Source organism: Ursus arctos, unplaced genomic scaffold (genome assembly GCF_023065955.2).
Source record: "Ursus arctos isolate Adak ecotype North America unplaced genomic scaffold, UrsArc2.0 scaffold_14, whole genome shotgun sequence".
NCBI lineage: Eukaryota > Metazoa > Chordata > Mammalia > Carnivora > Ursidae > Ursus > Ursus arctos.
Genome location: NW_026622808.1, coordinates 31,349,639 through 31,362,170, shown reverse-complemented (window position 1 = coordinate 31,362,170; position 12,532 = coordinate 31,349,639). Strand labels below are relative to the sequence as shown.

The 12,532-nt window shown below is 45.5% G+C and overlaps 1 protein-coding gene across 1 annotated transcript in view; it reads left to right on the top strand.

The window, feature by feature from the left end:
- SMARCC1 (SWI/SNF related, matrix associated, actin dependent regulator of chromatin subfamily c member 1) overlaps nt 1-12,532 on the top strand; it is a 163,050-nt gene that overhangs the window by 128,802 nt on the left and 21,716 nt on the right. The window contains exon 25 of the mRNA XM_026500714.4: nt 5,512-5,646. Coding sequence (XP_026356499.1) covers nt 5,512-5,646 — 135 coding nt within the window. The remainder of the gene's footprint in view (nt 1-5,511; nt 5,647-12,532) is intronic.

Here is a 12,532-nt window from a genome sequence, read left to right as displayed (position 1 = left end):
AGCGGGGAGTCTGTGTGTCCTTCTCCCTATGCTCCTCCCCCATACTCGTGCTCTTTCTTTCTCTCAAATAAATAAAATCTTTAAAATAAAATAACTGGTTCCCAGAAGTGGCAGAACTTGGTATCACGGAACAGTCCTGTGGACTGTTCACCAGTTTCCTCCAATGATAACGTCTTCTTTTTAGTCTAGTATTTTTTATTCTGTTTTCTCCTCTATGATCTTGTTGATTCCATCAACTTCTGTTATGCTTTCCGTGTTGTTTCTAGTGATTTTAGGATGCATCCTTGAGTTGTCGTAGTTTAATCCAAAGTGTTCTTACCACTTCTTCAGTAATGGGAGAACCTTACTGCTTTTCCCCTGTCCACTGCTTCTCACTTCCTTTCTCCACTGCAGTGTTGTTTTTGTTTTTGTTTTTTGATGAAATAAGTTACTTTCCTCCTGTTCTAAGAACTCTTGAGAACTTCGTTCTGTGCAGGCCTACCGGCAATGACTTCTCTGTTGTTTCTCTTAAAAGGTCTTGATTTCACCTTCCTTTATGAAATGTAGTCTCAGTGGATATAGAATTCAAGGTTATGGTTATTTTCTTTCAATATTTAAAAGAATGGCCTATTCCACTGTCCACTGTAGCTATTAGTAAACCAGCTGTAAGCCACATTGTTATGCCATTGGGGGTGAATGAAGATGCTGTGTCCTTTCTTTTTCTTTTTTTTTTTTTTAAAGATTTTATTTATTTATTTGACAGAGACAGCCAGCGAGAGAGGGAACACAAGCAGGGGGAGTGGGAGAGGAAGAAGCAGGCTCATAGCGGAGGAGGCTGATGTGGGGCTCGATCCCAGAACGCCGGGATCACGTCCTGAGCCGAAGGCAGACGCTCAACCACTGTGCCACCCAGGCGCCCCTCTTTTTTTTTTTTTTAAATACTTTTCAGATTATCTTTTTGGTTTTAGTACTCTGTAGTGTACCTTGATATGATTTTTGTTGTTGTATTTTCTCTCCTTGGGGTTTGCTAAGCTTGAATCTCTATGTTGATCGGTTTCATCTGTTTTGGGAAATTCTCACCTCCTCCCTTGTTGAATACAGTTGACAATTGAACAACGTGGGGCTTAGGCTCCCCACAGTCAAAAACCAGCATATAAATTTGCCTCCCCCAAAACTGAACTAATAGCCTGCCGTTGACCAGGAGACTTACCGATAATATACACAGTTAATACTATGTTGTACGTTCTATGTATCATAAACTGTATTCTTATAATAAAGTAGGCTAGGGAAAAGAAAGTGTTACGAAAATCATAAGGAAGAGAAAAGACATGTATAAGTGGGCTTTCACAGCTCAGACTCGTGTTCTTTGAGTGTCTCCTGTGTTACTGCTACCTCATTTTCTGTCCTCTCCTGTGATCCCATCTACAGAAATCTTATGCCGTTTGCCTGTTTCTCATGTCTCTTAGCTTGGTTGTGGGTTTGTTGTTGTTGTTTTCATTCTTTTTCTCTCTGGTGCAGTTTGAATATTTTCTATTGACCTATCTTTCAGTTCATTAGTCGAATCTTCTGCTTTTAAACCTAATCTTTGAGTTACTGTTTCAGTTATCATATATTTTAATCATAATTTCAATCAGGTGCATATTAATTTTCATATAAATCCTAAATATATTGAAATTCTCGCTCTTTTTTTTTAAACATACCATGGAGAAAGGACAGTCTCCATTTTTTTTTAAGATTTTATTTATTATTTATTCGACAGAGATAGACAGCCAACGAGAGAGGGAACACAAGCAGGGAGAGAGGGAGAGGAAGAAGTAGGCTCCTAGCGGAGGAGCCTGATGTGGGGCTCGATCCCAGAAGGCTGCGATCACGCCCTGAGCCGAAGGCAGACGCTCAATGACTGCGCCACCCAGGCGCCCCTGAAATTCTCTTTCTATCCATATTTGCCTACATTTTCTTACATGTAGTGAGGGATCTTAACATATTCTAATGTTCCTGCCTGCGAAGTCCAGTGTCATGCCAAGTGTAGATCTGCTGCTTTGATTGAATGCCATGTATAAAAATTTAGATTCTCCGAATAAAAAGAAAAAAGTATTTTATATATACATAACATTTAGATGCCCCAGGTGATGATGTATTCTGTGTGTACGATTCAGCTTTCCTCTGTGGTGTTAACAGACCTGAGAAGGGGCGGGGGCTGCCTCGAAGCTAGGTGGCAAGTTTGGTCCTTGGCCTCCAGGACTACCCCTGATCCTTGGCTGTGACTGTGCAGAACTTAGGTTGGGATTTCGAAGTAATCTTTAGCACTTCAAAAGGGAGTTTGCAGGAATTTCTGTCTTTCCTTGAACCCAACTCTTTAGCTTTCCCATCCTCTGCATCTTCAAAATTTGCCAAGTGTCTGAGATGGTGACCAGCCTGTATTTGAGGTACCCTCCCCCATCTCTGCCAGCATCACTTCATCCATAGGCATGGGTTGCAAGCGTTCTTATACACTGGACACAAATCTCTCATCACACATATGATTTGCAAATATTTTCTCACAGTCTATGAGCTGTGTTTTCACCTTCTTGATGAGGTCTTTTGAGGCAGAGATGTTTTTAATGTTGATGAAGTCCAACCTCTCAGTCTTTTGTCACTTAGGCTTTTGGTGTCACATCTGAGAAATCTTTTACTTTACCCCCAAGATCATTTAGATTTACTCCTGTTTTTTCTCCTCAGAATTTTTTTTTTTTCCTCGAGAGAGCACATGAGTGGGAAGGGCAGATTGAGAGAATGAATCTTAAGCAGGTTCCATGCTTAGCACAGAGCTCAGTGCAGGGCTCGATCTCACGCCCCGGAGATCATGACCTAAGGCGGAACCAAGAGTCAGAGCCTTAACGAGCTGAGCCACCCAGGTGCCCCCCTTCTCAGAATTTTTTAATGTTAGCTCTTACCTGTAGATCTTCGACCTACTGAGTTAATTTTTGTATGTGATATGAGACAGGGTCCAAATTCACTGCTTTGCCTTTGGATATCCGGTTGTCATGGCACCAGCTGTTGACCCACCCACCCCCTTTTAAACTTTATTATAGAACTATTAGAATATATATAGAAAGAGACAAAATAGTATAATGACCCTCTGTGTGTCCACCACCAGCTTTGGTTATCAACATCTTGCCAGTCTCATTTCTGTTTGCTTTGGCCTGTTGATGACCCCCTGTGGACTTAGGGCTTCTTTCTTAGGTTGAGTCTGTGACTTCTGGATCGCATGTCTTTGTCTTTTTCTGGCTTTACACTGAATTAACTGTACCATATCCTTCAATAGCAGATGTAGGAATTAAACTTTTTTTTTTTTTAAGATTTTATTCATTTATTTTGGGAGAGAGAGCACAAGCAAGGAGGAGAGGGAGAGGGAGAGGACTCCATCCCAGGACCTTGAGATCATGACCTAAGCCAATGGCAGGCACTTAACCCACTGAGCCACCCAGGAGCCCCGAAAGTAAACTTTTTGAGTCCTTGATTTCAGATACGTCTTTATCCTGTGCGCACACTTAATTTGTGTAAGTTGCTGTACTTGAAATTCTAAATTGAAATGTGTTATCCCTCAGAATTTGAAAGGTATTTTACCATTGTTTTCAAAAACCTAGTTTTGTTTTTGAGAAAAGCCTGATACAGTCTGAATTTTTGTTTATAACCTACTTTTTTATTTGTTTGCCTTTCTGGAAACTTGTAGGATTTCACTCTGTTTCGTGGTCTTAGATTTCCAGAGTTGTTCCTTGCTGCGTATTTTTTCAATTTCTTGTTACTTGGTGGTCCTTTCTGTTCGAAAACTCTTGATCTTCAGTTTTGAGAAGAAATATTTTGGTGTGTTGCTCTAATAGTACATGGGGATGTCCCCAGCTTCCTGGGTAATTCTCAAAAAAATAGCATATTTTCTGCCAAAGCCATCAGAGTCTGTAAGTTCTGTTCTCTTAGAAATAGATCTGGGAACTGATAACATGAGTCTTCTCCAAAGGTGGGGTTACTGGTGGTGAGGCAATAACATGTGAAGGGAGACCTGCTTCTCACGTGATGCCTTCTTATAAACTTCTGATTTTCTGTTGTGCTACATTTCTTATTCGGAAATACAAATGGCATAACAATGTACAAGGATAGCAGGCCTAGGATCATGTCATCTTTATTTAAATTTGTTACCGATCTATAGTTCAAAGTGTGGTTAGGGTGGCAGACACGTGAACGGCTGTAGGTTCGTTCATAAAACATGCTCACTGTCACCTTTCACTTATACTTCTGCATCTTCCTGTAGATGGATCTCTATGGTGTAGAACCGCATTTCTAACATAAAAGAGTGAAAAATAAGACTCTCATTTAAGTGTTGTCTATTAAGTTAGCTCCCAAAAGCCTACGTTAAATGCCTCCTGCATGTTAGCTCCTTCTAGATTCTCTATGAAACAGAGATCGATTAGACAGCTGCTCCATGTTACTTCTCACTTGTGTAGAAGAAAGGTGAGCACATAAATTCAGCAGATACAGCGAAAGTGAATGGTGTTCGGAGTTTGTTGGCGCAGCTCTTGGATGGTGTGTGGGGAAGGTGGATTGACCCCTGGCCAGGTGCAGGTAGTCACGGTGAAATATGGGCCCCTCTTCTTCTCTGTGTAATGTGGTGCCTTCCTCTGTGTGCTGCTGAATAGGCAAGAAGTGTGAATAGGGCTCATCATGCATCCTGTGGCAGACGAGTAGCACATTCTTCCAGAGTAACTCCTTGTCCTGTACTATATTTGTTTCTCTTGCTCCAGATCCTGTCCTCAAACTTAGGGGTGGGATATTGTTCACCTCCTCCTTTCCACTCACAGTTCCACTCATTAGAGAGAAAGCAGAGGCTTTACATCTGAGTGTTGGGTGCGGGGGGAGAGGGGGAAGCTACTGCTTAGCTGTCCCTGGACAGTTCCTAAGGAGGGAAGGATAGTGAGGGAAGGCTTAGAGTAGAGGGTGCGAGGTAAGTGGGTGGCGGATGGGGAGGTGTACCCAGGCTGCTTGTGTCCTCCTCTTTGCCCATCAGTGTCCTGATTAAATTGCCCCTTCCTGGTGGGCCCTTTTTGAGAGGAGTTGTTTACCATGGGAGGGTTTATGGTTTTTTTTTTAACCATTTGAAAGGGTTATTTATACCTATAAGGACCAGAAATTCAGCAGTAGTTATTTTAAATTGAAATAAGTATTTGGTAGAGACATAGAGAGGGGGCATTTAGGGCACCATTTTTTTTTTTTAAGGTTTTATTTATTTGTCAGAGGGAGTGCACAAGCAATGGGAAGCAGCAGGCAGAGGGAGAAGCAGGCTTCTTGCTGAGCAAGGAGCATGATGCAGGACTTGATCCCAGGATCCCGGGATCATGACCTGAGCCAAAGGCAGATGCTCAACCGACTGAGCCACCCAGGCGTCCCTAGGGCACCGTTCTTAATTCTATAATCCTTACTTTGAATAGCAACTTCAGCATTTTGTTGCTCTATTTTAAACAAATATTTACCTAAGTAATTTGAATGATCTTTTACACTTAGCACCTGGCTGCCGTGGAAGAGAGAAAGATCAAGTCTCTGGTGGCCCTGCTGGTTGAGACACAAATGAAGAAACTGGAGATCAAACTTCGACATTTTGAGGAGCTGGAAACTATCATGGACAGAGAGAAGGAGGCTGTAAGTAAAGGGACGTTTATGGTGGCTTTCTGACCATTAAATGCTGACCACCTTTCATCAACTACAAGTTAGATAAAATGAATGGCAGTCTACTCTGTTGGTCCTTTTTCCGGTGTTTGCTCTGCCCGTTCAAAGGGATTGTCAGTCAGTCACTGATGATGAATAGAAGGAAATCTGTTCTCATTCTAAAACTAATGATTTAAACTTCAGCTTTTATACTTCTCAGCTTTCCACATGCTTGATGGTGTAAAATTCTTCCCTCTACAAAAGTTAGATCTTAGACTTCTTTTATGTTCTACTTGTTACCACTAAAGTAGAATTCATACAGATCCATTGTCTGATTCAAGAATTTTCTTGATTTCCTGTCTTCTTCAATACAAATATCAGAAAGTAGGAGTTAATCTCCTCTTGAGTTGGGAGCCTTGTTTCTGTGACCCCTTTTAACCAAACCCTCCTCTGGTCCAGCCTTGGACTCTCAGTCTTCCTCCCCTTCCCTGCATGGTGGAGGGCAGGTGGAGATAAGCTCTTGCTGAGCTCAGCATAGGTGGGGGCAGACACTTGTGAGAAGGATGTGGCCCAAACAGGGTCAAGAGAATTATGAAAAAGGCCAAACCTGAAGAAGGAAGCAACAAAAAGTAAGAAACATAGAGGCAGGGGAGCAGTTTGTCATTCAAGGTAATTTTTGGAGAAGTTTTTTTAATGAGTTGATGAAAAGAAGGATTGGTAACTTTTCTTTTTTTTTTTTTTTTAATTAAGATTTTATTTATTTAAGAGAGAGAGTGCGCAAGCTGGGGGAGGGTCAGAGGCAGAGGGAGAAGCAGACTCGCCACTGAGCAGGGAGCCTGAAGAAGGGCTTGATTCCAGGACCCTGGGATCATGACCCAAGCCAAAGGCAGATGCTTAACCAACTAAGCCACTCAGGTGCCCCAGGAATTGGTAATTTTCTAAGCAATGAACTGAATTTGAGGATTTAGGTAGGACTTCTTCTCTCTGATTATTTTGACTTTTTAATCTGTATATGAGATCCTGGTATCTAAATGGTAGAGCCTTAAAATTAAACGATCCCAGAGGAGTTCTAATTTTAAGGACCTTTTTGTATTTATTTAGCTGTTTCTTAGTGGTCAGTCCAATCACATCCTCTGGCAGATTCCTCAGGATGAGTAGCCCAATAACTGGCACCAACAGCCCACTTTCATTTTGTCCTGAGACCACCTCTTCCACTTTGGCAGGCATCCTGGCCCTGGAGGACGGCGAGGCTGCTTCAGTAACTCTTGACCCACACCCTTCCCCAGCCCACCCGCAGGTCCCTAACCCTGTAAGCGTGTCTCACATCACTGGCCCTCTCCTTCCCTGCGAGCTGCTGGCCACCCCAGTCTCCTCTCCATCACCCCCTGTGTACTGGCCACACCACGCCTCATTCAGGCTTCCCTCTGGCCTTGTTCTCTGTGCTCCTCTGCCAGCAAGGTCCTCTTCCCCAGCCCTGCATCCCTCAGCCCTGCCCCTCCAGGTGACCTGCCCACCCCATCTGCTGCGGTGGCAGCCTGACAGCACTTACACTGTGTCGTGGTTGCGGATTCACGTATCCGTCTCCCATACAGGGGTATATGCCCTGTGAGCACGGACTTGACCGAGTGTCTTTGTAAACACAGAACTGGCACGTCATGGGCTCTTGCGTCAGTGACTCTTGAATGCATGTGTGCCAGCACCCATGTCGGAAGCTAGAGAAGTGGAAGAGGGGAGTCCACCCTTTAGTCAAATGGGGAAGAGAGTCAGGCAAACAAATGATGGCGCAGTGTGTTCAGTGCTCTTTTGGGAGCAGAAAGGAGGCATACCTGGAGAACGGGAGGTGGGAGAGGGTGCTGGAGAATACTTCTGCTAGGTGAGCCGGAGCGTGGAGGAATGACTCTTTGTGTTTATTGTATCCTCTTAAGCTGCCCTTTTGTCATTTATGGATGTTTTTAGTGGACTCAGGGTAACAGGGTTATGATATAGTGGATTATTGGCACATGCAGGATTCATGTGATGATTGGGTCGTAGCCACTGGCAGCCAGATGCCCTGCTGTCGTTCATAAAGCAGCACCGATGGATGAGCCTGGAAGATTGGCAGCACTCTGTGCACTTAGAGAACACTGTCTGCATTCTCAAGGGCCTCTTTTCTCAGCTCTAAGTCACTCTCTCTTCAGAGGTTGAACCTGGGGATCCCCCACTCTTTGAAACCCCCAGTGAAACTGTCACCTAGATCAGCACACCCCCTGCCCCTCTCCAGTTCTCGCTCCGAGTCCTGGACACCCAGGGGCCGAGTGTAATGGCTGCACTCCTCTTAGCCCTTCAGAATTTCCCTTGTGCTGTGGATTTGTAACAGTTATTATCTCAAATTACAGAACTGCACTGTGATTTTCTTATTTGAATCTTTTTTGTTGTTGAATTCTAATCAAAGCACATAAAACATTTTAGAGGCTAGTCTCTGGATAAAACAGCACAACTGAAAATGTTGGGAACGCTGTTCTGCCGACTCTCTTCCCATCAGGTTGCTCTGCTCAAATCCTTTGGCGGTCAGCCTGCCTTCTCAGTCAGCATTTGGGGCAGGAAAATCCTTTGTATGGGGTAGTCCCAAACCCTAGCCACTGACTGTCAGTAACACAGCTGTGTTAGTTGTTCACTGCTATGGAAATAAGGACCCTAAAGCTTCGTGACTGCAAACAGAAAACCAGGTCTCACGTGGTTTCTGGGAGTTGGGAGCCAGGCACCTTGGCCGGGCGGCTCAGGGGCGGGGTCTTGCGAGGTTGCTGGCTCCCTAAGGTTCAGCAGGGCTGGAGCTCCCGCCTCCCAACTTACTCCTGGGGTTGTTGGCAGGGGCTTCTGCTCCTACCACACGAGCCTTTCTGGGGTGCCGTTCATGAAGGGGGTCCCTCAGGGTGAGTGATTAAAAAGAGCAAGAACATGAGCGAGCACCCAGAATGGAAGCCACACTGTTGCATGTAACCTAAACTTCAAAGTCCCACTCCTTCATTTCTGCTGTGTTCTCTCAGTCACCAGACCAACTCTGGCTCTGGGACCAGGTTGCGAGGTAGACATGGTTCAGGGAGGTGGAAGGTGTAAATACCAAGAAGTGGGAGTGTGGAAGCCAGCTTGGGGACTCGTTCTCAGAACCAGAGAGTTCTGCAAAATTCAAAATGTCCCCCATTCATGTTGTGCACAGTGACCATATAACTCTTTTTTCTCCACCAGGCACTACTATCCTGTCCTTCCCTGTGGGCAGGCAAAGCCATGGCCACTTTGCTAACCAGTGATTTCCACACGGGACTATTGAGGGAGTTAAATGAGAGCAGTGTGGCGTGTGCCTGGCACAGTGCCTCGAACACATAGTAGGTGTTCAGTTCATCACCACCTGGTGCTTCTCTGCCTACCACGTTGCCTCAGTTCACTTTATTTTTTAAAGATTTTGTTTATTTTATTGTATTTTATTTTATTTTATTTTTTTTTTTAAAGATTTTATTTATTTATTTGACAGAGAGAGAGAGACACGGCGAGCGAGAGAGGGAACACAGGCAAGGGGAGTGGGAGAGGAAGAAGCAGGCTCCCAGCAGAGGAGCCTGATGTGGGGCTCGATCCCATAACGCCGGGATCACGCCCTGAGCCGAAGGCAGACGCTTAACCGCTGTGCCACCCAGGCATCCCTGTATTTTATTTTTTTGAGAGAGAACACGAGCTGGTCAAGGGAGGGGCAGAGGCAGAAGGAGAAGCAGACTCCCAGCTGAGCAGGGGGCCAGTGCGGGGCTGATCCCAGGACTCTCAGATCATGACCTGAGCCGAAGGCGGACGCTTAACGACTCAGCCACCCAGCTGCCCCTGCCTCGGTTCACTTTAAGGTGTACTTCTTTACCTACAGGCAATAGCTCCAGGACATACTTTTTTTGAATTAAACATTTGGTTTTATTTATATAGCAATAGATGTCAAAGTCTTTTCTTAGACTTTAGGAATCAGATATAGGAGCACCTAGGTGGCTCAGCTGGTTAAGCATCCGACTTTTGATCTCAGGTCAGGTCTTGATCTCATGGTTGTGAGTTCAAGCCCCTTCTTGGGCTCCACACTGAGTGTAGAGCCTACTTTAAAAAAAAAAAAAAAAGAGATATGAACTTTCTTTTTTTATCTAATGACTTAAAATCAGTTCTCTTGAGTCTTTAGGTATGTAGAAATTAAGAACAAAGGATATAAATCTGAATCTTTTATAGATACTATCCATACAACTATAATTAGAGCTCAGTAGGTACCGTTAACAGCTCTCTCTCATGAAGTGCTGGTATTAGATAAAGGCAGTTACGAAATGCACAGAGCCCATCGAGGAAATGACAGGATAAAGTATTGACTCTAGTTCGGGTGAGGATGCTGAGCTTGTGCTGGGACCATAACTCAGAGGGTCATCCCACCTGAGCAGCCTTCCATGCCAGGTGGATAGCACACATCGGTCAAGAGAGCAGGTTTCAGGGGCGCCTGGGTGGCACAGCGGTTAAGCGTCTGCCTTCGGCTCAGGGCGTGATCCCGGCGTTATGGGATCGAGCCCCACATCAGGCTCCTCCACTATGAGCCTGCTTCTTCCTCTCCCACTCCCCCTGCTTGTGTTCCCTCTCTCGCTGGCTATCTTTATCTCTGTCAAATAAATAAATAAAATCTTTAAAAAAAAAAAAAAGAGAGAGCAGGTTTCAGGCATGGGTTGTGCTGGGGACTTGAGCCACCTGGAGAGAACTGGGGGGCCCTGTCTAAAGCATTCCCATTTGAATTAAAAAAATAATAATTTGATGCCCATGATGGGATGGATCTGTGAGCTGATCTGGTAGACCAAATGCTCTCTGAATTTCTGGAGGTCGTTTGGCTAGGTGTAGAACTGAATACGTTCGGTAAAGAGAGACATTGTGGGAATCTCAGAGCCAGTCCTCAAGGAGGCTAGAGGGTGCGTGAGACATTGAGATGCAGAGACACCACCTCCTGCGAGGCAGTGGGGCAATGGAAATCCAAAGGAGAGGGGGCCGTGGTTGGCCGAGATTATCAAGGAGAGCTTCCTAGTGGAGGAGGGGCTGATCCGAGCTATTAAGAAGGCCTAAATCCCGAATATGAAGAGAAGGACATGATTTCCGAGGAGACTGAAGAGTCAGCCAGCCCAGAGCTGATGGCTTTTGCCACACAGGTGATGTAAGTTTAAGGTAATTTGTTCGTTCCACAGATACCCAAGCAGCACCTACTTTGTTCTAGGCATGCGTATGGCACTGGGGTACAGTGGTGGATAAAACCCCACCAAACTCTTTGCCTTGGTAGAGCTTGAAATAATCAACGAAGGGCGTTAGGAGATGTTCTATGCGGTGTGTGTATGTACTGAACTGTATGTTACAGGCTGGGGAGGGGAGGTGGGGAGGGTCAAGGGAGAGATTGCACTTGACGGTGGTATCGGCTGAGTAGGCCTTACCGAGAGACGGACAGACACGTGCTTCTGAGGCCTAGAACCAGCGCAGAGGCTCTGAGGCAGGAGCGTGTTGGGGCACTGAGGAGTAGGTGGTTGGGCTGGAGCACAAATGAGGAGGAGGTGAGAGGATAAAGTCAGAGATTTGATGACCTAATCACGGAAGTCCCTGTAAGCCATCCAGAGGCTTTTCATTTTACTCTGATAGTGTGGAAAAACTACAGAGCCTATTTTATGCAGTCCATAAAAATAGTAAATGCAGAGAGCTGGCATGGTCTTGCTTATAGTTCCCCAGGGATCTGTGTTGTAGAGAGGAAATGACAAAGCGGCAAGGCTCGAAAAAGGAGAGTCTGGTGGCAAGGCCGTTAAAATAGCCCACATGAGGTGACGGTGGCCTGGACCAGGGTGGTGGCCGAGCAAGCGAAGAGAAGTGGTCAAGTTCTGGATAATAGGATCTCATCACACAGGATGCAGGTTTAGGGAAGTTTGTTGTACTTTATGACAAATGAGGGAAGGAAGAACAAAAAGCCAGAAGGTGAATTTCTTACTGACCCAGGAGAAGCCAATGCACTTGGTGTTCTCTGTATTTGGGGTAACGCATCTCTGTGCTGCCTGTCTTGTAACGGAACCTCTTGTTAGACGTGCACATTACATCACGAGTAGTTTTAGCTGAGATGAAGAAAGCTGTATCCAGTTGTAGGTTTAGTTCCGAACCAGAAATGCCTGGCCTCAGGAGGCAGGCACAAGGCAACAGGACAGAGTGACCGGTCACCACGATGTGTGCCTGCCCCTTTGGGTTTCACCTCCAGACGCACATGGGGAAGCCACAGGACACGGTTGTGGTGTTCTCGTTTCCACAGGGGTAAGAAGGAATGAATAGGTCTAGTTGGGACTTGGTTTTTTTGTAAATGGATGTCTGGTCATTGACACCAAACATTGCCAAGGAAGATGTGTGATTATTTACTTAGTTCTGAGGCCAAGTAGTCAGAGGCTTCAGGCCTCGGCTGATACCTCAGCCCCTGGCAGTGTAGATGGACTTGTGCGGCCCCCACCTTTTCCTCTTTCCCGCCCTCCCTGCTTTGTGCCCGTGAAGCTGGGAGAAGAGCTTTGTGTGAGCTTCGGCGGCATGTTGCAGCTGTGTCTGCGTTTGGTGCCTTGGTGCAGAAAAGTGCTCTGTTGTGCTCCAGTTGCACTTGGGTTCCTCTGTCCGGTGGGTACACAGTGCAGCACTGAGGGGGGAGAGGAAGGCAGGGTTTGAAAGCGGTGGGGGGATGTGTCTTCAGAGCTGGGCTACAGGCAGCTTTGTGTGAAACCGGCTGCCCTAGAGCCAGATTGGAGCCATGAGAGAAAATGGACAGATTCATTAACATTCTATCTACGTGAATGTACATACGCTGTTCACTTTAGCTGTTGGGACTTTGTCCACAGTTCTC